This window comes from Anabas testudineus, chromosome 22 (assembly GCF_900324465.2).
Source record: "Anabas testudineus chromosome 22, fAnaTes1.2, whole genome shotgun sequence".
Lineage (NCBI taxonomy): Eukaryota > Metazoa > Chordata > Actinopteri > Anabantiformes > Anabantidae > Anabas > Anabas testudineus.
In genome coordinates, this window is record NC_046630.1 from 9,347,232 (window position 1) to 9,372,476 (window position 25,245).

General features: G+C 42.1%; 1 protein-coding gene across 1 annotated transcript in view; it reads left to right on the forward strand.

Moving 5' to 3' along the window:
• Nucleotides 1-16,009: 16,009 nt before the first annotated feature.
• si:ch1073-358c10.1 (mitochondrial peptide methionine sulfoxide reductase) overlaps nucleotides 16,010-25,245 on the forward strand; it is a 28,700-nt gene continuing 19,464 nt past the window's right edge. Inside the window, 4 exon segments of the mRNA XM_033325849.1 lie at nucleotides 16,010-16,069; nucleotides 16,239-16,287; nucleotides 23,190-23,262; nucleotides 23,422-23,516. Coding sequence (XP_033181740.1) covers nucleotides 16,010-16,069; nucleotides 16,239-16,287; nucleotides 23,190-23,262; nucleotides 23,422-23,516 — 277 coding nt within the window.

The window sequence follows — 25,245 nt, forward strand, 5'->3', positions numbered from 1 at the left end:
CGCGCGTCTCTGGGGACTCCTTTTTCCACCTTCCTGGGATGCAAATGAGCGGCATGAGCGGTGAAAGAGGCAGATCCAGAGATCCAGCCATAGAGGCCAGCATCTCTGAGCGCATGACGCGCAATGCGCGGATGAGATGGAGAAACAGAAGTTGTCCTGTAGAAGCGAAAGGACAGATTCCTCAGTGTTGTGTGTGTGTGTGTGTGTTTTACATGAGCACATTCTGATTTGAAGACCCATCCTTGGATGCACACACGCACACACACACTGGTTAATCAATTCGCAATTCAAAGGATTATTAATATATTTTCTAAACAAATTGTTTACTAGTTAAATGCATTGTGTCTGTGAGTCCACGTTGCACTGCAAGGTCATGGTTCTGCTTTATTTTGCTCCTCATTATCATAAAGCATCAATCTCTTTCCTCCATTAGTGACGCTTCACCATGTCGCCAACCCGACCTCTATTTACATGTCTAAATTAGATTTCTTCTCTCTTTCTGTGCATTTTGTTTTTGAAAAGCCTTCAGCCTATAGGCTGGTCTAAAAAAGAAGAGTTAACTGGGTTCAATCTTAAAAACGCTGCAACATAAAATAATAAATAATTCAGGATTGCTTTATTTTATTAGGGAAACTCGTTATATTCATGGAGCTTGATTAGTTTCAGTAACTTTAACTCATTTTTATTTAAAATTATTTCTTGCAAATAGGTTCCCTACATGTGGCAAAGTATTGATCCCATATTAGATGTTAAACTACATTTTTACCTTGTCGTGGAAAATAAAATGTGCCTTCGTGAGGGCCTGTCTTCCACCTGCCATCAGTTTATCAGTGCAATCTAACTAACAGCAGTAGCTGCTAAAAATATGTAGGCTATTTAGGAATAAGAATATGTCACGGTGATGGATGTTTTTATCATGGGGTGGGGGTGGGGGTGGGGGGTCTATATGCAGTCACCTGCTCTCCATTGTGAGGGGTCCTGCACTGTTGACACACTTAATATTACTCCCTCATTTCTCCTAGTGTCCCAATTCTATTGAGAGTTTGGAAAGTGCATAATGTGTAGACAGGCGCAGGGGCCTGAAAACAGTTGATGACCTCTGTCTCAACATATGTGGCACACTTGCCCTCTGCACGCTCTAATTGTGTGGAGATGACAGGCAATAATGAAATGCCATCTTGTAGTATATAAAAACATTAAAATAAACACGGGCCTAATATAGATGCATCATGTATTGCAGGAAAACCGTCCCTTAGATTTTGAATGTTCTTATAATCGTAACCTTAGCAGCACATGTTTTATATTTATTTACTACAATATATGATTATGTTAGTTTATGCTTCTTACAAGTCCTGTTTTGACTAAATTAAAGCCAGAGAAAACAGAAAATTAAAGCTACAGCTGTAAGTAAAAGCAAGAAATCTGCGCAATTTATTTTATTATTATTTTTTATTTATTTATTTATTTTGTATGTTCTGCCTCCATCATCTGCGATGTAGGTCAACTTACATCCCTATCGCCTCCAACTATTTGCAGCTGGAATGATTTGATGCAGCTCAATGAATATATGAGTGGAAATGTAGCTCATTATTTAAATTACTCTTACTTTGAAAAGAAATACTCGATAGTACAAATAGAAATGTAGTCCATGTAATGATTTCTTTATTGAGGTTTTTTGCAGAACAAAAACGCAAAGATGTGATTGTGAAACAACTTAGAAACAGAAAAAAAAAATCTATTTTAAAATAAAATGCAAATGGATGTTTAAGAAATATGTTCCAATAAAGTAAACGAAATCGGTATGTGAGGATGTTTCAGGAGGGTGTTCGCCTTCATGATAGGCCTAATGGACGACTTAAATAAAAGCAATAATCTCCTACAACAGCACATCCTGTTCTTACAGCATTCTCACCCTGCATTTTCATCTTCAGGCAAGTGTACACTCATGCGTAATCACACGGGCCTTTGAAGTGGCCCTCTGTCACCACATGGCAAATCCCCCTGGTGTGATCCCTCTGTCCATTTGGCCACAGGACTGACACTGGTAGGCTGCCTACGGCTCTGGCTGTTCTGATATTATGGAAACCAGTCTATTAGAGCTGTGCTCAGTGATTCTGGTATATTTCTCTGAGTTATGTTTCCTGTGTGTCTCAGTAATACCTAGTTAACTGCATTAACTGATCTGTACATCTATCTCAGGTCAGGTTTTGCCATATACTTCTCCTCCTGCTTCTCTGTTACTATAAACGTCATTGCCTGTTAATCTCATAGGATTGTAGTGAACCTCCATCTGTGTAGTTATTAGTGCCACTTCCCTGTCCTGCATAGCGGCTTGATTGGGTGCTCTCAGGTGAGCGAAGACTGTGGCTTTTCTCTTGGCATTCACCGCGTGCCTTAATTGTATTGAAATTAAATCAAGGTCCACTGTGAACACAAAGAGCTGAAACCCAAACTTCCCATACGTTCTCAGGTCCTTTTCACACGTCCTGTTCTCCACTGCTTTTAGCATCACTCTCCCTTCCTCATATTTTTTCATATATTTTTTTTTCCATGGACTCTATTTGGCAAACGCTGTAACTCTGTTGATCTCAAAAGTTTTTTTGTCAGTCCGTCCCTGTTTGACTTGCTTATTTCGCTTTTCTCACCTGTGATCTCTCTTCCCTGTGGGCTCTGAGGCAGCTATGCAGTCCTTTCACACGCCAAAGTGCATTGCATGCTAATCCTACACCAACATACATTCTCCCTTTGTACTGAAAACAGATTTTCTAGACAGACAAAACAGAAAAATAAAACGTATGTGATACAAACCAAACCTGTGGTTCCACTGATTGTACAGCTTGGAGTGTGTAAATGCCTGCATGCATATGTGGATGTGCAAGAATGGATTTCCAGCAGTAAAATGTGAAAAAAAAAATACACCTGGTGAAAGCAGCATTCACACCACTAAGGCTTTCAGTGTATACACATACATACACACTGCATCATTAAAAAGCACCACAGAGAGAGGAGAGTACAGAGAAAGAGGGAGTGAGATAGAGCAAGCGAGCACAGCTACCTTTGTTGCACCAGAGAGAAGCAGCCCAGCTACCTGACTGCTACCATTCCTGCAGACCAGCTTCCCCCTCCGAGCAAAACAAAGGATGACGACTACATATTTACACACATTGAAGGCATCGCTCCGGCGTGTCCTCACCATAGCACTGTCTCTGCTGTTCCTGGTTAAGAGCTTGGTACAGTTTAACGAGACCAAGCAGTTCTTCATTACAGTTGGTAAAGCTGTGTCGTTATCTCCCCCCTTACCCTCCCTCTTCCCGCCTACTCTCCATCTCTTCTCTACTGTTCTCTCTCTCTCTCTGTGCACTCTGCGCATGTAACTATAGCCATGTACAGACTGGAAAACAATATAGAAATAACAAGTCTCCACTCTCTGATTAAAATCTGCATGCACAAATTAATAAGTATAAACAATCATGTGCAAAAAAAAAAAAGAATTTAGCTTATTTGCAATTATACAAGACTGTCAGATCCAGAAAAGCTGCTTTTACATTTACCAGTCAATCTCTACCTTTTTAAATTCTTGACCACTGTGCTTCATTCCTCTCTATATTTGTCTAGGGAATACTACTGTAGCATAAGCAGAATAGGGTTTGATCAGTTCAGATCAAAATACATCCTTCCTCTCTAACGACGAGGCAAAAAATAGCACAGAAGCTGCAGAGTATTTCCTCCTTCAGGTCCTTGGTCCTGGTTTTGTTATTGTTGTTGCTGTTGTAGCTGTGACTGCGCAGCTCCATCCTGTGAAGGTCCTTGTGGGTTGGGAAGAGCAGGGGAGCAGGCACACGGGGGTGGTGGGATGGCGGACAAGGGGGCTGAAGGGACGGGAGGCAGGCAGGTGTCACACATGCAGTCAGGGGAAAGAGGAGATAGGGTAGCAAGAATAATAAAAAAAAAAAACTCAGCTAAATTCTACCCAGTCATCACCATTAGAAAATTCCATTTGAATCTGCTCAAGACAAAACCAAAAAGGAAGACAAAAAACCCAAGATGTAAAATATACATATATAAGCCAGGTAGGTATATATGTATAAGGATCCAAGGGAGAAGGAGAAGGAGAGAGATAAGGGATGGACGGACGAGGAGGAACAGGCAACTGGCTCACACACAGACACACTGCGCCGAGGCGAAGGCACAGGCTTCAATTTATGCTTTCTGGTCGACACCACCCCCCAACTCGCACACACACACACACAAATGCAGACACACACACAGAGCGTCCCGCCCCTATCTGCCCCTGTCCCTGTCCTGTCCCGTACTGGATGCGTGGCCCAGCTTATCAGTGCAGAGGGATTAGCCAACGGGGCCAGCTGGCAGGGATTACACAGGCAAAGTGGGGGAGGTGTGTGTGGGGGGTGGTGGGAATGGGAGGGTGGACATGGGGTGAGGAGGGTAGGCCTAATGCTGGGGGGATGGGAGGCCCTGTCTAGTCCTGCACATACACACACACACACACACACACACACACAGATGTGCACACATCCATTTCCACATACAACAATATCACAAACACATTTCATGCAGATGCACATCATGTATCATGCACCAGTGCCTGAACACAATATAAAATGCTTACAAATATGGCTTTACTGCGAATGCATGGGCTGCAGCGATGCAGACCGCAGGGGTAGCCACGCAGTAATGCATGCGGCGCATCCTCTCACCCGTCGAGCAACGACGGCACATGGTGTTGATAAATGTATGTAAATGTGCAGGAGCCAGCGGAATAGATGGAGGAGGGGGCCAAAAGAGGGAGGGAACCCCCACGGGAGAGCAGGGCTACGCTGACAATGCAAAGCTCTGACCTTTGACCCCTCTCTGCTCCATCATCCGCGGCCATCAGCTGATTCTGGGGAATGGACAGCGGCAGTAAAACACCATCCCCTTCTCTTTCATACATGCACACACACACTCGACCACTAACAGCCCTGAATCAACCAAGGCCTACCTCAACTCTTTTTTTTTTCTTCACCAATCCCTCTCCATCTCTCGCTCCCTCCAGCCCCCCATTGCTCTTTCCCGTCTCATGCCTCACTTCACCACTTAGCTCATCCCGATATCTCTACTCCTAACCTCTCTCATTATTTTGAAATGTGTCAGCATCTACAACTGCCATATCTACACCGGAAGAGATACATTCTGTCCAACTCTATTTTTTTATCACATTGCATCTAATAATTTCTGCATATATTGACTGTGATTCCTAGAACAGTTTAGACCTCTGCCACAATCATACAATATTTCATCTCCAGTGCTACAGTAGTAGTTATAAAGCATGTATTTTTACTGTTTATAGTAATATTCCAATAAAACAATTTCAATAAATTAAATTACATTTTTGTATCTGAAAACTTAAAAAAAAAACTACTGTTATTGTTTTATGATCATGAAAAAACCCTAAAACAGATTTTAGTATAAATATACTGACTGTTGTGGTGATTACAAAAAACATTAGAAGCACTGTTTTTAATGTACAGTATATATTGACTATGTTTATTTTCTGGTATTTGTTTTATCTGTAATACAGGCAGTGTAGAATGATTGTCTAGTTTGGTTATTTGTTAGTTATTACACAAACCATGTAGGTTTAAGCATTTGTATATCCGCCCTGTAGCGATTTGACACACATTCACACCCCTTATCTCCATTTTGGTAAAACCGCAAAATGTTTATTTCAGTATCACGACGAACTCCATACCTTAAACATGTCTTAGAATTTGATATAAAATTTTTCATGGAATATTTTGTCATGTGTTTTTAGTCTGTCACTAAATCTGAACGAACTGCCTGCTATATTGGGATAATGCAGAGACATGTTCAGTTAGTGTTAGCTGCGTCAAGTGTTATTTTGTGAAAAGCTAAATGTCAAAATGTTTTGCAGTCTGTCAACAGCAGTTTGAGCTATAGTATATAAGACAGAGACACGGCTCAGTCCAAACACACACCCAAACACATGAATACACATGCAACGCATCACAGATGCACACACTCACACACACACAGAGGCAGACATAGAGTGAGTTCTGTAAAATCAAAGAGACATGTTGCAGGGCCTCGCAGGCAGAAAACAGCAGCACTGGTCTATAGTAAATATATAGAGTAAGACATGGTTGATGTGCAACAAATAGTTTAGATCTGTTTACATAAAAAACACAATAACAGTGAAGCTGATCTTTGCGGTGGAACGGTAGAGACAGCTTGGCCTTCCATTTGCAAGGCTTGGAGAGACAGATTTTAAAAATGAATGTGAATGACGATGGTTTGACTGAAAGCATGAACAAAAATGAATTGAGTTTATTTTCCTTTTAAAATACTTGTTCACTCTTTGCAATATACCATATATTTTAAAAATCTATTTCTTGAAGAAAGCTAAAACTTACACAACATAAATGGCATAAATGTGCGTAGTGTACTGTATGCATTTATATGTTTATGTTAAACATATTTACCCTGTGCATGTTAGCATGAAGAAAGGGGGATTTGTGACTGCATTTTTATGTCCTTCCACCCCGTCCTCCATTTTACAAGCTTGTACATGGGAGGATGAGAGCGGGCGAACAAGCCTGCACACCCTACCAGTAGACGGCTAGAAAGATCACAGAGAAGCAAGCAAATATATTTTTTTTATCATACAGAAAATTAAGACGAAGCATGCAGTTATAAAAAAAAGAAAAGCTGGGAGAGACAGACAGGCAGGAAGACAGAGAGAGACAGTCCGAGACAAATAGACAGTGCTCGTCCCTAGTTTGGTAATCTGATGGAGAGATTAGCAAGCAGGCAGCATTTGGGTCGGATTATCGAGTCATTAGAAAAGACTGGTGCTCCAGAGCCTCTCTCATGTGTTAATGTGGTTTTACAGATCCTCAGCGCAGTCTGTGCAGATAGTCTAGATTGTGCTGTGGGTGTATACAGTAGTCTTTCATGTAAACGGGGCCACATGAACCTAATGCTCCGCAGCGTGATTTGTTTGTATGCACGTCTATTATTGACTTGCCATATGAAATTTAGATATCTTTGTAGTTGAGCCTCCCACTTTGATAATTTCTAATTCTTTTATTTATTTTTAAAATGTCCCTTTTTTGTAAAAATAAAAACATTAAAAAAATCTTTCTTTTTCTATTTAAGTTGATGAACGTCCACAGTGCAAAGCTTGAGGGAGTCTTTATTGCACCCCTGAAATGTATCACACAAAAATGTCTATTTCATAATCAGAACGAATCAATACAAATCTAACTTAATTTTTGTTTCAGGTCAGACAATATTTATGTATACATTTGACATAAACCTTTGCAATTCACAAAATATAAGTATCATAGGAATTTTTAAAATGAAAAATACAACTTTTTTCATTGTGAGCTTTCCCCCTCAGAAACTAACTTCACCTTAGATTTCAGGAATCATACACAAAATTTGGCCCAGAGGTAGGTGAACCTCAAGACAAATGAAGTCTCTGAGTCTAACAGTCAAGCTAGATAAGCTATCGCATTTAGTGCTTTAGGTCAGTGGTGAATATAGAGGTGTATGGCCTTCATGTACAAATCACACAGTTGTGATGTTTAGTGACGACAAGATTTAAACAAGACCTGGAAGCAGCCAGAAAGCCTAAGTGTGTGTGGGTGCCTGTGCAAGGGAATGCACCAATTTACAGTAGGTTATTTGGTTTAGGCATTTCCTCTGTAAATATGAGTGGTGTTATACACAGCTCAACTGTGTGTGTGTGTTTTGTTGTGTTGGGATGGTAGTAGCTGAGCAGTTCATTGACAGCTGATCAATGCTGCTGACACTCTGTGTCAGATGTGCTGATATGGTCCACTGACTGCGATATCAGTTTCAATTTCACTAGAGTGGGCAAGTGTGTGTAGGTGTGTGTGTGCAGCTTGTAATATTCATTAAATACCAAAAAATGCACATAGACAATTTTTTCAATTCCACTTTGATTAACTCTTAAAAGCTTGTAACTTTAATTTTAGCCTGAACGTATGCACGATCAATCACTTTTGCCCACATGCAAACACACTATCTGATCTGTGTTCCCAAAATCTCCCCTTTTGCTGCTGCCTCTGCATACACCATGCTCCAGTTCCCCACCCCCACCCCTTTTTGTCAAATAAATTGCTATGTGACCTACTTCCCATTTTGCACCATTTCTCTCATGTTCAGATATTATTGTTTGAACGTGAGTGATTTGCTTTGGGGCATACTGTATCAAAGAAAACATGGCGTATATAATATAGGGCATACTCTACTGTAAAGTGTAATGAATGAAATGTGTTTAAAAATAAGAACACGCAATATCACCACTGACGAGGTTCGGTGTTGTTGCACCATCTTTTAATGCGTGGGCAATGCAGGGTTTTTATTTAAGGCTCTTGTTTTTAAAATTGTCCTTGTATGATTTGTAATTAAAATATATGGTTCACATATTTTCTTATTAACACACACACAATAATACTTATAGCCTTCATAATAACAGGATGTCTTTGTGATGGTCATAGGCTGGGGAAATAAGGTAAATCAATTTTGCAGCCTAGTTAAGCAGAAAGCACAGTGGTAATTTTCAGTAACAAGCATGGCTAATTCATTGAACCACATTGCATTTATAACCCAGTTAGGTCTGCACTAGTTGGCATCCAGTGTTCTTGTTTGGACTTGAGGTGCATTTAAAAAAAAAAGCTCTTTGTGATGAAGCAAATCTTATGGCGCAACGTGTTGGATCCCAAATAATACATGTAGGCAGATTATACAGCTTGAGTGTTGGGGGGTACGGCAGTGACTTACATTTTGAATCGCTGTACATTTATTTATACATCATTTTATGGGTTACACACGTTTTACTGATTCCACAGATTTTCTTCCATAGGATATATTAAGTCATAATTTGTATACACTCACGCACAAAGAGCCATCTATTCACATTTTGGACAATGCTTATCACTTTTTAAATATATATCCTTTTCTTGCTTGTTTTGATTTTTGCTTGTTTTATAAAATTTAGGTTTACGACACAGTCACAGTGTGTGTTTCTGTGTTTGTGCATATGTTTCTACGTGTGCCGATGTGTGTCTATCAGATCAAGACTGCATCCTGCCTTTTCCCAGCCATGCAGCGATGGCTCTGGAGAACACACTGACCCTGATTTATTGGGATCAGAATTCACATGACAGCAATTAATTTACATCCATTAACTACATTGCTCACTCTCTCTTTCTTGCTCTCTGTGGGCATTTTGCACTCTCGCAAAATCACTTTGAGGATTCTTCGTTTCTCCCCTCACTTCTTCTTTTCTCAGCAAGTCTTGTCGCTCTCTCCGCTTTAGTCACTCTCACTCCACCAGTGACTCCTGAGTCTGGATCGCATATTTCTAACATGTTGAGAAAACCTTTAGCCGCTTGTCCAACAACTATGCACTTACTCACATGACAATATCAGTGTTCAATGTCATCAAGTTTTACATGTATTTTTGTTTCTTTGTTTTCATGTCGAGTGTGTGTGTCTTTTGGACTCATGAGGAACCTCTGGCTGGCATTGAGTTACATGAACAAATGCAATAAATAATCATTATATTACATGTATTCAGACTTTTTAATAATAAGAACAAATTAAACAATTTTCAGCAAATTGGCTCATGATTACACAAAGAGTTCGACATTAACAGTATAAGCTCAGCATATTGTGATCATGGTAACCGACACTCCATGCCATTTTCTCATTAAAACATCTATCCCATACACATTCTCATGCTCAAGGGTCTTTCTCTCTGCCCCTCACGATAAGGCATTTTATTGCTGGCCCACATCTTGTGCTGCCTCCCTACCTCTCACTCTCCATTCTAACAGTTTCTGTCTGCCAAATGCTTTTTTCTGGCTTTTCAACTTAAGAAAGGAGACTTTGCTTGAGGGAGAATTTGCCATTTATTTCCGGAGACAAAAAAATGAAAAGGGGCTTTAGCACTTTGTATCTTTCTCCTTTTTGTCTTCATTCTCTATGCATCTTTGCTCTCTGCACCATTGTGGAGTCTCTTCATCCAACTCGAGCTTCCAAGCCTTCACTCTGCCCTTGGGGTGAGGGACAGGGAGAGCCTGGCTGGCTGAGTGCACTGGGGTCGGGTGACTGGGACAGAAGAGTGAACGATGAATTCTTTTGACTCTTATCTAAACCACTTGTCCAAATAAATTAAACAAACTATCATGAATGGCCACAAAAGATGTACATATACTGTTTGTACACTGTCATATATCTGCTTGCTTATATGCAAATATTCAAGCAAGCATCACAATTTAGCATTGTGCATTTGAAAAATTTAACAGCTCTTGCCTAATTGTAAATTTATTCTAAAGAGGACGGCGATGCAAAAATCCTTTGCTCACATCACTTCACCAACATAGCTCGGGGACAGGTTCTAGCAGTAACTGTTTAAGGATTGGCTGAGGATATGGCGCGGGAGGAAAAGTTGCAGTTGGCAGCAGGCAGAAAGACACTGGAAGGGGCGTGGGGGTTCACAAAAAAGGATTTTAAACCAAAGCCTCTTTGGTAAAGAGGAGGGAGGGAGGGAAGAATGGGGATGTGGGGGTGGTGGATAGATACAGGATGACACAAGGTCCAGATTAACCCTAATCTCAGGCCTGGTGGTTTAGGTGAGGTTGAGAGACTGGAGGAAACTATCCCATGCCAGGTGGTCGTGAGAAGGTTAAAACTAGGAGAGGGTGGGGGGCGCTGGGAGGATGGGGATGGGACAGGGTGTTGCTAGGGAAGACAGTGAAAAAGAGAGAGAGACAGAAAGGAAAGAAAGATGTAAGTATTTTTTGTAGTATTTAGTATTTAGATATTTTTACTTCGAGCAGGCTTCATTTGGATATTTTAAAATAAAAATTTAAATCCAGAATGACCAACCAAAAACAGGAGCAATGTCAGAGACAGTGGTGGGGGGTTTGCACAGCTAGTGGAACAGAAGGCACTGTGATGGTGGCTGCAGGGTGATTGGGTGGTTGGTGCATGGTGACAGTGGCACATGCCCTGGTGCATGGGATTAGAGGGACAGTCAGTAATCTGCTGTTTAGGCTGTATGTAGGGCAAGAGTGGCTTAGCCTAGCCACTCTTAGCACGGGTGGAGTGTCAGAGCTAGAGGGAGAGGAAGTGGACTGGTGTTATATAGCTGCACTCTGCTAATCTGAATCACCTCTTACTTTCTATATGCTACAGTATCTATCTACTTTCCCTTTATGTTTGTGAAATAGCCCTAGTGGTCATTCAGTCATTCATGTGCACACATGTATATATTTTACATTTCACTCACCTTTAAATGCATAACAAATCAAATATGTAATTTGTTGTGACCCAACATTATATAAAGCAGCTACACACAGTTACAGGTGCAAATTGCCCCAGTTTATGCTGAAGGTCATGCTCGAGTGAAGGACCACGTCATAAGCTATGAATTAAACTATCACACTTAACAGCCCCTACACCGCCTACTCACACTGTAACCCCCACAAAACACTTTTAAGGGTCTGCGAAACACATATAGACTAATTCAGCAAACTCCCAAAACCCCTCAAGTAACCTTAATAAAGTAAAGAGTTGTTCCACTGTTCTTCAAATCTCCACTTTACTTCACTACAGATTGTAGAACAACTTTATTATAACACCAACGTGTTGCAGCTTAAGGCCTTCATCAGGGTAAGAATTACATTAAAAATAATATGTAATCAATCTTATACAAATGCATATATAAAAGCCAGTAAGACGTTTTTCCATGAACGGGTTAAAGTATCATCATGGGATTTCTGACCAGTGAACCTCTAAAATTGACAAAGAAGCAGGAGTGTAGCAGGACAGTCAAGAGTCTGCATTGTTCTGATTTAAGGGTCAACAGTTTATCGATACAGTCCTGTCTTATAATTATAGTAACGACCACACAAGTCAAGCAATCCAGAGGTGTGCCCATGGCAGCCCAATGATGTCAAGAGCTTTCAGCACCTCCAGATGAATCTCAGGTATCTAGTCTATCTGCCACCAAGGAGCTTTTTAACTACTTCAGAGACCTCTGCCAGGGATATGAGTGAGGTTTCCCCCGAACACTTCAGACTCTGCTTCCTCCTCAGGGGACATGTCAGTCAGGTTCGGGACTTCTTGAAAGTGTTCCTTCCACCGTCCAATGATATCCCAAGTCCGAGTCAGCAGTTCACCTCCCTTGCCACACCCCAGCAGTCCAGCCCTCTATCCAGGAGTTAGTTTCCAGAGCCAGTGCCGTGCATGGATGAAAGGAGAAATGAGAACTGGTACTGCTCATCCTCCCACACCAGCAGTCCGCTTCCCCGACAGTGAGGTGACATTCCATGTCCCTGGAGCCAGTTTACAAAGCCAGGGATCAGCACGCCGTGGTCCCCCACGTTGCCTGCCACCTGACTTATAATCATCATCCAAAAGCACAACAATCTAACACTAAAGAAGCAATTCTGCATAATAGATTTGATGCTTGAGAGAACATTTTCTACCTCTTTACATTTACCTGAACAAATATTTTACTGCATTTTTTTTTTTTACTTGTAATGAAAGAACAGTATAATATTGTGGCCGTCTATCAAAAACATGATCTAAATTATTCAGCATTGTAATGTAATGTGTAACAACACCATCAGATTATCTACAGCAGACAAAAATTAATTCTCCCAGATATTTTATTAAATTTGATAACATTGTGTAATACAAATATTTGTAGCACAAAGGTGGTGTAGTGGTTAGCACTGCATAACAGCAAGAAGGACCCGAATCCACGGCCTTTGTATGTGACGTTTGCGTGTTGGTCCTGTGTCTGCGTGGGTTCTCTCCGGGCACTCTGGCTTCCTCCCACTTCCAAAGACATACATGTTAGGTTAGAGTTAGGGTTATTGGTAACTCTAAATTGCCCATAGGTGTATATGTGAGTGTCTGTGGTTGTCACCTGTCCAGGGTGCACCCCACCTCTCACCCAATGACAGCTGATATAGGCTCCAGCATTTTAGCGGTTACGATAATGGATAATGAAGGCCATGTATTACCACAACTACAAAACTATATGTGAAACTAAAGTGTAGGGCTTAACAAGTTCATTTTATTAAAGGAACAACGTCCAACAGAGATTCAATATCTGTGCAGAGAAGGATCCAGCAGAAAATGTCCCAAGTAATTTATGTCTAGAGCAGAGCTTCTCTTCCTACTAATGATCAATATTGGAAAAGGTTTATTAAAGTTAAAATCAAGTCACTAACAATCCCTGCAATACTCTATAAAAAAACTTCAGTCACACGGGGCCCTACAGATTTACAACATAAGCGCCACTTACACTACAAACATTTTAAAATGAACCAAAAGCTCTGAACAAATTAAATGAAATGATTTAAACGACTGAAATAACAAATCCAAGATTCGCGTTAAAATAATATGCCACATGGCTCTAATAAGAGAACAAGACAAGACTATCTCTGAGGCGCATCACAACTCAGTATAGACTCTGATTGTTTCAGATGAGACAATACGCAAAGTGGCATGGCTGCCTAAACACTGTATACAGTATGTTATGTATCAGTATTAAATAATATAGTGTTTTCTGTTTTGCTACCGCTTGTTACAGGTTTTGATGAAATTAAAAGATAAAAAAGGTTTTGATTTGCATTTTGCTCTGTTGTTGGAAAACTTGAGACATTTTGAAGACATTAACCACTGATTCTGGATTTTCATTATTTAATTCTATTGACAAATTTCACTCAACAGTTAAATAAAAGTAGCAGCTCTACTTGTCGGTGCTCTTATAATTGCTTTTAACTGACTGTATCTTCAGCCGAGCAATCAACCCCTTTGTTTTTTCACACCATCCTACAATCCCACCTGCTTCGGCGAGACGATGGAGGGCCCTTTGAAAACAACGAGGCGGCATGATTTATTATTCTAATTAGGCAAAGTGAGACTTTAGCAAAGCCACAATTACACTAAATCGCCAAAACAGTTTTCTGGTTGGCTGGCTCCTGTTCTGTTCAGATGTTAATCAGAGGCAGCTATTGAGCCGAGTTGCAAACTGCTTGTGAGTCACACTATTGCTTGGTAATATCTTCCACAAACACACAAACAATCAAACAAACAAACTCTAGAGTCCTGTACTGAATTACAAATAAGGCATTTTGGTTTATTAAATAAAATTGCATTAAACTTTCTACACAAGCTATATAACATACAGCTTTCCAGCCTTCTCTCATTCAAACAGAGGGCTAAACGTGCCAAGATACCCAGTTAAAATCGACTGCAGTGTTTAATGCCAGGTCATTTCATAATCTCTTTGATACTCACTCACATCTGCACATCTCTTTGCTCTCGCTCACTGACAATCAAACAGCTGCAAGCTGGCATACTCACTAAATCCTCCGATACAACGCACAAAACTACACACGCAAACATATGCATGCACCCACCACACACACACACACAAGTGCCCATTAGAGAGGATAACACACAACACAGGCTCATATACACACACCTAAGAGCACACACACACACACACGCACCCAAGCACTTGTGCAAGTGTACACACACACTTCTCCTCAAACTGCTGCTGCACTCAGGCAAGAAATGGTTTTATTCAGATATTCTTCTGAATTAGAATCAGACACATGCAGGGGGAGAAAATTAACACAGACCGTGGGATCTCTGTATGCATGTATGTGGCTCTCATCACCTTTTCATCCCCTCCTTCCATCTCCCCCTTCCTCCTCCTACAGTACATCTCCACACACCTCCAAAACACCCCAATCATCCTGCATCAACAGGCATCTGAAACCAGTGTTTGGTTCATCTCTTTCTCTCTGTGTATCTCTCTTCCTCTCTCACTCTTTGCCTGCTCTGTTTTCATCTGTGTGCTTCCACTCTCCTAGCTTTCGGGTAATTACCTGGCATTTGCATTGCAAAGTCCCCTGTGCCGCCCTCAGCTCCTCTGCAGGTGATTGAGCTTCATTTCCCCAGCAGATAAGAGAGAGAGAAAGAGGAAGAGAGAGAGAGAGGAAAGGGGAATTGCAGCACGGTGTGATGTTATTCTGGCTTGCAGGATATAGGAACAATGCCCTGAATGCTTTGTTACAGGTAGATTGCTTGGTTCAAAGCGTGCACACGAAGTTCCAGTTCCCACATGTAAATAATCATCCTCATTACTATCAAGTCGCTTGGCCAGGCTGCTACTGAAAAAAGAAGCAGGCACAAAAGCAGTGAAATCACTTCCGAGTGTGACCTGGCCAGCAACCCTTCAGATTATTAATGGAGGGCATCTTTGTTATACAGTATGTCTTTGACGAATAGGCCAGCATGATTCCCAACTCTTCTGCAATTCATGTAACTAACTCTTACACTGGTATATAAAATTAACATTTTCAGTGTAAGGTGATATGAATTTTTTTGTTTGAAAAGTGATTGAATGCTTCAAACTGCAATTTCCTCACAGGTAAACTACAACACTGATGATGCTCTTGGTGTGGCCTGAAAATACCACTACATAATCTGGTAACTTGAAGGAAAGTGTGAGATTTATCATCAGATCCCTTGATTGTGATTTTAGAAGGTGGAAGGCGTAAAAAGGTTGTCCTCATGTGAGTTTTTGTACTTTTAAGTTCCCATCATCACCAGTACTAGAACTATAGGAAGATGAATCTTTCCAGATGCCTCAAGTTAACACAGTCGGACCTCTTTAAATTGTTACTTATGCAGATTAACCCCAAACATGCGTCCCCAGATGTAATATGAACCACAAAAGAAACCCTGCCATCCCTATATCCATACCCCACACTGATAAACCAGAAGCACCTCCTACAGAATAATTGGCGAGAGCTCATTTGCATGCCGAACGGTGTGGATATTTATTTAAATTTAATTTCGTTCCCGCACACGGTGCACTGTAGGCTTTTGTGCCAAAGTCATATTAACCCCTTGACTAGTTAATATGCATTGCACGCGTTGCCCACGCACGATGAATATTCATACTGATGGCGTTCTCGCCGTGGTCCCTCCACCCCTCTCTCTCTCTCTCTCTCTCTCTCTCTCTTGCGTCCCCGCTGTGAAACGCAACAGCGTGGCGCCATGGAGGTATCCCGGAAGACCCAGTCTTTTCCACAGTTGTTCTCTCTCAATCACAAACACACCCCGCTGTGTCCCCTCGGACTTACTGGCAGGTGAGACTCAGAGAGCGCGCTCTGGAAGGAAAAGAGGAGGAAATGGTCGAGGGCAGGTAAAAGTGGGAGACATGTAGTGTTGGCCAGAGCCATGGAGCTGCACATCACATCAGTTCATCTAGAAAAAAACAATCACAGAGTTATCACCCGCGGTTTTATTACGCAGGTTAATAATTGCAGATGCAGTGGAGTTCAATGTTCAAATCTTTAGTCGTTACTGAAATGAGAAAACGCGTAACAGGACGGAGACAGGTGGAAACCCCCTACCCCTCCCACATGTCCTCATGTAGTACTGAAGGTGCATACTACACGTCATTTATAGGGACTGGTGTCTCTTTTTGGACCTAATTGAAAAGTGTTATCATCATTTAGAGTCTTTTTACTGAGCTGTGGGACTTTAAACAAGACATACAGTATAAACGCTCACCTCATATTGAGGCTCCTGATTACTTGGATCCCTGAACCTGTGCCCAGTAGGCCAGCTGACTAATTCATTCACTGTTATTGTAAGTTGGAGAACAGCTTTTGATTTATGTTTAAGTACTGTGAAAGTATGTTGACACACGGATGCTGAAAAAAACACACACACAACAGCTGCTGTAGATGATACACTTTCTTGACAACATATGCCGGCACCTCAGCCTACCAAAATCTGCATGTCGTCATGGCTTTAAGACATGTTCTGCACCTAAAACTTCAGTTTTCCTAGTGATGAATAAATGATTGAAGGCTTCTAGTGCTTCTATTCTGCAGAGAAAACAATACATGACATGAGAACAGTCTTTGTCAGTCAATCTTGACTCAACCCTTGATGAAGTCAAACATGTAGTGTGTCTGTTGGATGCATCCAAGGGCCTGTACCATGAAGCAAGATTAATAGGTTGTCAAGCTATCTTTGGACAAAACGCTGGATTCCATGGTACCGTGTAGCTGACTCTCTTTTAGCCAAATTAGACACGAACATGCTCATAGTCTGATAGGAAAGTCCAGGCTTCAGGACAACCAGTGTTAGGCACCGAGAAGCCAGATGACCCCAAGAGAGCCTGACAGCATGAATATGTATAGTGTGATGCTTTTTTTTTTCTTGTGAACTTTCTTAAGATGCCAACAAACAGACTTTGGTCATGTGAATATTGGATTAAGTATTCTTGAGAGAATATTTTCACACAGTGTAAATTTACTTCCTTCATCAACAGTGATTTCCTTCCCTTTGAGATTCGGCTGTCGGGAACCATTGGGGACCTAATACAGCATGTTTAACTGTATATCCAAGCATGTCCAAGACATTTGCTAAACTACGTTTTAGTCTGTTAGGGCACAGTAATCAAATCTCTAATGCAGCCACAAAATCAGCAAAAGCCTGTTGGGACGTATGGTGGGATTGTGTTATGAACAGTTGATGATTAAGCCAGGATAAAACAAATCTTTGTGGATCAAGTTCTCAGCACTGTCAGAGCTATTGTAGCATTCAGAGAAAATATGGTGTTTGACATGTTGTGTTTAAAACCTTAATATCTGTTGGTATAGATTGAGGTTTTGATTGGTCGTTAACATTTTTTCCCCACATTAGACTCTTTTGCTTGCCTCTTTATAATGTGATTCATATTTGATTTGTAGCAGCTAGTCAAACCTCTCTTTCACATTTCAGTCTGTCTTTTCTATTTATTCAACTTTTTAATCTCACTATTCTGGTACAGGAAGGCTCATAGGCATATGCGAGAAACATAATGCAATCTGAACTCCCAGTCATCACCTATCCAGATATGAGCATCCACAAAGTGCATTGTGGGAACTGGGTGTGAGTTCATAAGAGGAAGCAGTGCTGCAGCGTCCAGGGGCCCATCTGGGCATTATGCGCATGAAGGCTCCGCCCCGTCGTAAGTTCCTGCTCCGTCTGTCGAAGCAGCTCGGAGACTCCGCATGGCAGAAATCTGTTCCTCCCCTTTCACCATGGGGGGCAGCTTAGGTGGAGACGTGGTTGTTTTAGTGTGTATGTGTGTTGGACTTGCATGTATCTGTGCTTGTCAATGTGGGCCAATAAGCATGAGTAATTTAGCCATCGCAAGGACTGTCTCCACATATGCCCTGTGCAGTCCCAGCCTTGTTTGTCACTGCCCACATTTGTCACCCCCATCCAATCAAGATCACTAAAACTTGTTTCATGCACTATTTTAAAAAAGCTCCTTGTTCATTGTTCAGACGCCCAGGTGCTCCTACATTCCCTTCTACGCTACAGTCTGTATAATGTACGCTGTGACCTTGGCAAGAATGATCCAGTGGCAGATTGCTACATGGTAGGGGCATAGTAGCTATTATTTTGAGTCAGTGCAGGGTAGACTGCCAATATTTCTTCCAAACAGGATGGGGGAGGTCAGCTGACTAAAATCAATCTCTGTAACATGCTTCCCTATAACTCTTTAAAGCAGGTTCATGGCGAAGATATATTTCTGGCATTATTTCTCTGTTGTTTTCTCATCTCTGCTCTCTCCAGATGCCCTTCCTTTTTTGACTTTTGCAAAGAAAATATGTGACTGGGATAGCATGCAAATTAAAAATATGAAGTAGTAGATAAATAAATGAAAGCTATTTGCTCATGGGCAGCACTGTGGCTCAGTGATTAGCACTGCTGCTTCAGTGAAGGAACACTTTTTGTTTGCATCCAACTTGTGAAGTTGTATATCGTGCGCAGGCCTGTACGGATTTCCTTCAGGTGCTCTGGTTTCAATCTCAGTCAGTGGAATTGGACACCCTGAATATTGTACCATGCATCTTGCCCGGTGTCTGCACTGATAGCTCCCTGTGACACCAAAGAGAGAAAGCCGTACAGAAAATGGATGGATTTTCTGTGGTATGTATACAAAGAGAGAGTGTGAAAGTAAAATTCATTCATGCTGACCGGTTGGGTGCCCACCCCTTCGTTCTCGTCATGTCAGCTTTTGAGATAAGGCTTGTTCGAGATGAACTGCACCTCGCCTGGAAAACAGACAAGAGCAGGCGGCGGCAGCAGGGGGCGGAAACAAGATGCTGCAATGAAGAGGGACAGTTTCTAAGTTTTCCCATCGTCCTTCAAGCGGCTGTTTGTGCCGCAAGTAACAAATACTCACATCCTGTGGGGTCGGATACAGGATTAAAAAAATTCTATTTTGTACTCCGGTTTCCAGTAACTATGGTTTGTTGTTAAAAAAGCTACACACAAGATGGTGTGTTTCAGGTTTAATTATATGATATTTGACATGAAATGAATTTATATTATAATAAAACACAGTCATCATGCCACTTTGCTGATTAAACTATAAATGTATAACAATCTGTCAGTAAAAACCCAAGATATGCAGAATTTTGCTTTGTCAGGGCTGCAACATCTGTGCAGATGTTATTTTAGCAATCTAAAAAAAATCCTTCGTTGTCTAATTAAGTCACATTTATTTTGTAATAAAATGGATCTTCATAGTGATAAAAATGACACCAAAACATTTCTCTAAAACGTCCTGTTGTTGAGCCAACACTTGAACCAGATCGTAGATCTGGTGAAAACCAGGCATTTCCCATCATGCCCGGAGGTCTTGCTATCCGTTGAGAGCAACTGCACGACCTGGCCTCCACAATCTGTGGCCGCCTTGATCTTAAAAGGTTATCATTACTTATGGGTGACCTCAGAGCAAGTCGGGATCAAGTGGGACAGAAAACTAACCACTGATCGACTTTTTGCAGAACAGCCTACAGACCTATAGACATGTGAGCAGACCCCAGCAGGATGCGACTCCATCTTGCTGAGATAATGAAGCCCGCGCTATAGTAGTCCTTTCCATAGCAACTGTTTCCATTGCTAGGATACAGTATGTATGCTATGCATGGATGGCTTGAAAGGTTTATACTCCAGAGTTTAGACAATTTCTCCATCCTGAACAGAAACAGCTTCTTGTTTATGTATGTCACCGTACCAAGTTGGGCAGATTGTTTTAAGGCCACAGCAGCATCATTTTCTTTACTTACCCTTTGCAGTTGTTAAAACTGGACCACCTCCTACCAGCCTTGCCTCTTTTCTCCCCTCCCTTTCCCTCCTTTGCCCCACTCCTTCTCACCCCTACCCATCCACCCATACAGCAGAGGGTAGTTGGCACCGGTATAAAGCTCCAGCCTCCTCCGACGACTCGTGCCTGACTCTCTGCCAACCTGTGTGAAGCTAGAAAGAGGAATAGTGAAAGGGAGGGAAAAGGGAAGAGAGAGGGAAAGAGAAAAAATTGAGTTTTGGAAGGAAACAAACAGAGCAGCCTGGAAATCGACCTTTCCGTCGCCAATTTTGGCATCCATGGATAGAACCTCTCCCGTGCCTCTGCATGAGGGGGCAGCAGCACTTGGACTTCAGTTTTACGGGTGAGAAACACAGGACAACTGGTAGAACCAGAGGGTAGCACACTAAATACCCATTGAAAGAAGATGTTATTATCCGCTAAGCAACAGATTGTTGTGTCCTTGACTGATGGTAACCACGATACAAGCAGCGTGGCAGGGCGCCGTGTCCGATGTTTGGTTCTGGTCCAGCCGCCTACAACCACCAAGCTAATAACAACAAAAGCTGACCACAGTATTCCACTTCGGTCCTGCTGTACTGTATAGCTTGCACTGCGCTTTTCAGATATCCTCGAAAACAAAGCCGCACAAAAGACATTACGCCCATATCTCATCCAAGTTGGAGAAAAAAATCCTTTTCATGAATCCTTTCCCCATATTCAGCCTGTTTTCTTCTTTTGTAACCACAGTCAGTCACCCTCCCTGCTTGTTTTTTGTCGTCCTCTGTTCTTTCTTTTGCTGGCGTAGTGAGGCAGCGTAGTGAGGGTATTCAGCCAGTTTTTTCTCTGTCTGTGTGTGTTAGGTGGGGTAATTCTGGCAGAATGGGGTGTGGGCGCTGGGCTGGCAGGGGGGAATGCTGGGATAGCCACAGTGAAAGGAGCCAGCCTGGCACTGCCTGGACCTCTGCCAGCTGCTCCATGGGAGAAATACCCACAGCAGAGGTTGGTGTGCGAACAATTGTGTGGCTGATTGCGTTCTTGCGGTGTGCATTTGTTTATAAGAGGAGAGTGAGGGATGATGGGAAGGTGGTGTGAGGAAGAGAGTGTGAAGTGAAGATGGAGAGCAGCTGAGAGAGACGAGAGGGTGGGGAAGCTTGGCTCTGTGTTGGCTTCTCTGGACAGTGCTGTGTCGGCGTGTTCTTGGCTGTCTTCATTTATACCTCTCTTTTTTTGTTTGTTTATTTGTTTGCTTGTTTGTTTTCTCTCTTGGATGGAGTGCTTGGTCTTTTCATATAGTGCCCAAAGGCATGGTGGTCTGAAAGCCAAAATAATCCTTCACTGCCTCTCTGCTACCCTCATCTGTTGCTTCTCACTGGCTATTTACTCCTTTTATTGTTTTGGCAGGCTGATCTCTCCTCCTCCCACTCCTCCTCCTCTATCGCACACTTCTCTCTCTCTCTCTGTGACTTTCTCATTTACAGTTTCTGTCTTTTGACAACTTCAGTACTTTTTATCTCTCTGGCCAGGAACGGAGATCAAGAGGGCAAGAACGAACAGAGAAATGCACAGAAAGGGATGAAGATTTCTGCTGTCTTCCCCCACGTTGAGTCACCCCCGTGGACTTAGGGTGTTTAGCCGGTACAGTCACTGACACAGATACACTTTGATTGCAGCTGACTGCTCCCATGAATGTGACCTGGTAGTGCCAAACAACCTGCTGCTAAAAGACAGAACCATCGCACAACAGGAGGGCAGGAAGGGACTGCCTGAGGGCAGCCAGGCCTCTGTGACATTTCAGAAGTCCTTTATGCTTCTGCAATCTGTTATTACACAGAAAAAACAAACAATTTTGTCTAATATCAAAAAGTGCCCTTAAGGTGGCACACCGTTATCAGCTCAAGTGCTATGGTGCTTCTTTTGCTTCCTATATTCTTCAAAACACTTGTTAATCTTTGGAGTCCCAGCATGGCAAAACTGTTTTTTTTTTTTTTTACAGTGCCTCTGTACTCTGTGGTATTACAGTAATCACGTTAAGTCTGTAATAAACCGCAGGTAGCTCTTGGTTTTTGGCCTGTTGTCACAGTTCAATATGATCCCAGGCCTATCTAGAAAATGAATTATGTCTGTATCAGATTAAAGATTGTTTTTATTCAGGTCAATGTCATTAGATCTCTTACTGGCCACAGTGCAGTTCACATTGAACTTTGTGCAGGAATCCATTATTGGTTTGTGCCTAAGCTCTTAGTGTATCCCATGGCCTGTTTATCTGTAGACTAATATTAGTGGTTGCAGTAAAAACCAGCCTTGCTTAGTGGAGATTTGCACGCTAAGTCACCTCAGTCTTCTTAAACCCTAATCCTCCTCACGCATCTGTGGGCTACACAGACACACACACACACACACACACACTTCCTTTTTAGCGCTCTAATTCTATGCAGCACAGTTGGCAGTAGAGTGCCACCCCCCTGCCACCTCTCAGCACTCCAGTTTGTTTTACTTATTGGGTATTTTTAACACAGCAAAGATTAGGAGGGCTTGAGAGGCCTTCCCCTGCATGCAGGGTTATACGGACGTGTGCCCCTAACGCATCATCACTTGTGCACTTTGTGGGTGCTGATCTTCGCACTTCATGCACTCTAATCAAAGACATACAGTAGAGTAAGAGAGACATCAGAAAATTACTGTGTGATTGCGTTTAATTGTGGGTATTGAGGAGAGGACAGCAGGGATAGAACAGCAGTCAAAGCCATGTAATCTCTTAAATGTCTTCCAGCACAGAAGCCTTTGGCTCTGATCCGTTGGCCTGGGTCAGCCTGTAACGAAGTGCAGACCTATGAGGCCTAGTTAAAGCAGCTAATGGGCCTCTTTACTTGCATACTGTAATTTGTACTGTTGAGACTCTGTGTTACAAGGTCATAACATATTTGTGCACTGTTTCACTTCACAGAGAAGCATGCAGTCAATGGGAATCCCACTGTGGAGCCTTTTCCAGAAGACATGGAGACAATCATGTTGGGTGCAATAACATAATAACAGATATACTGCATATGTTTTTTTTTTTTAATCAGAAGTAACACAGTAGGAAATTCTGTTGTTGGTTTGTGATCAGCAGGACAGGAGAATTAATACTGTGCTTTTTTTGTGTTTGCATTCTGTCTTTATGTTCGATTATGTTCTATTGGCTGTTTCTGGACAGGGGTCTTCTCCACACAGGTGGGCTACACTGTTGGCTTTGCCGCCAACCCCACATACCACGAGGTCTGCACAGGTATCACACTTTGCCCTTTTTTGTGTATTTACAACTGTTACACACTGAAATACGGTATGTTACACAATCGTGCTGCCTTCTGATGAGGAGGTGAACTGAGTTGGCAGGACATTTCTCTGTAAGATGAGTCAAGGATCAAGAGAGAAAAGAAAGCAAAACATAGGCAGAAATGGTGTTTTAAGTACAGCACTCTCATCTTCTCAGCACCTTCCCTTCATCTGCAGTCATCTACTCAGAATGCACCGCTCCAGATGGGCTGTACCCCCCATCCCCACCCTACCATGACCTACTTGTAAGGATTGGGCTCTGTACTGTGCTGTACTGCAGCGTTTTTACCAACAGAGGTTACTGTGCATGAAGCGCCATAAATGGGCTTCTTTCCCTGAGACTATGATTTGGCAAACATGATACTAAATATACAAGCTTGAATTCTGTGTATTTGCTATCAAAGACATTTTAACATGTTTGGCCAACTGTCTGTGTCTCTGAAGTTCTCTCATTTTGTTTTCCTCTTCATGGGATTCAAATAGATCATGTAGGCCGTTGATATATAATTCAAATGAAGATGTCTAGGCTCTCTCGCATTTTAGGAGTCGTAAGCTGCGCCATGTGAGGGCACTTCATTGCAGAGAAACGTGGAGTCTAGGTGCAGGCACAGCATGGGGGACGTGGAGATGAGGGGAAAGATGCTTTGGGCTTTGCTGGCAGACTTTCTGAGCAGAGACTTTCAAGGGATTGTATGTTTCCTATCTATCAGCCTTTCAGTCCTTCTTTCTGTCAGCTGCCAAGCAACAAGATGGTCAGCTACAGAGAAGGATGGAGATGGACAAAGATGACAGAGAGATTGAGCTGCAGCAGGCGAGGGAATGAGTAAAATAAACTTTTGAAGGGAAAGAAATTTTGAACAGAACTGTGAGAAAGAATGGTTGCCTGTCCATCGTCTGAGAGAGTGCAGGCGTCGCTCCAGTGGCCATGACGGAGCAGAACACTACGACGGAATGAGACCAAGGAGCTGTCAACACAGCCAGGACAGGACAGACAGCTGGCCAGACAGACGGATGGACAGAAAGAAGGGGATGATGGAACTGTCAGCAGAGCCAGGGAAGGATGGAAGGACAGGCAGATAGGTGAATGGTCTGACAGACAGCAGTAGGAGAAGTTCAGGTGCAGTCGAGGTTTTCTTGGGAGAACAGATGAGAGGTGAAGAAAATGAGGTGTTATTAGCAAGTGGCATCTTTTTGTATTGGCTACTTTACAGTACAGTGTGATCTAGATTCAAGAGGTGATGCTCTAACCTGTTGCCGATCATCTCCAAAATGACTCGTATCATGATTTCCTGGTTTGCCAGTGTTTAGACAGCTAACTACGGGTTAATGTCCTGAAAAGACTGTGATCATACTTATAAGAAGCCAGTGTTGACTGTTAGCCTAATACAAAATAAATTATGATTTTCTTAGGTCATGTTTTGTTTACTCAACAATCCAGTCTTAACTTCCTGCTAGAGAATATTTGCAGTGGCACTGAACATCACACTACTTCAGCCTTAATGTTTGATAGAGTTCGACATGCAGTATGCTGCAGAAGCCTGGTGCAAGGATTGATTTAGAATTCAGTGTTAGATTACACTTGTTGATATCACACTACACATGATCGGCATTGTGCTATGACTGTACTCCCAACACTAACAGTTTACAGTTTTTCACTTTGTCTCTCAGGTCGGATTGTTGTA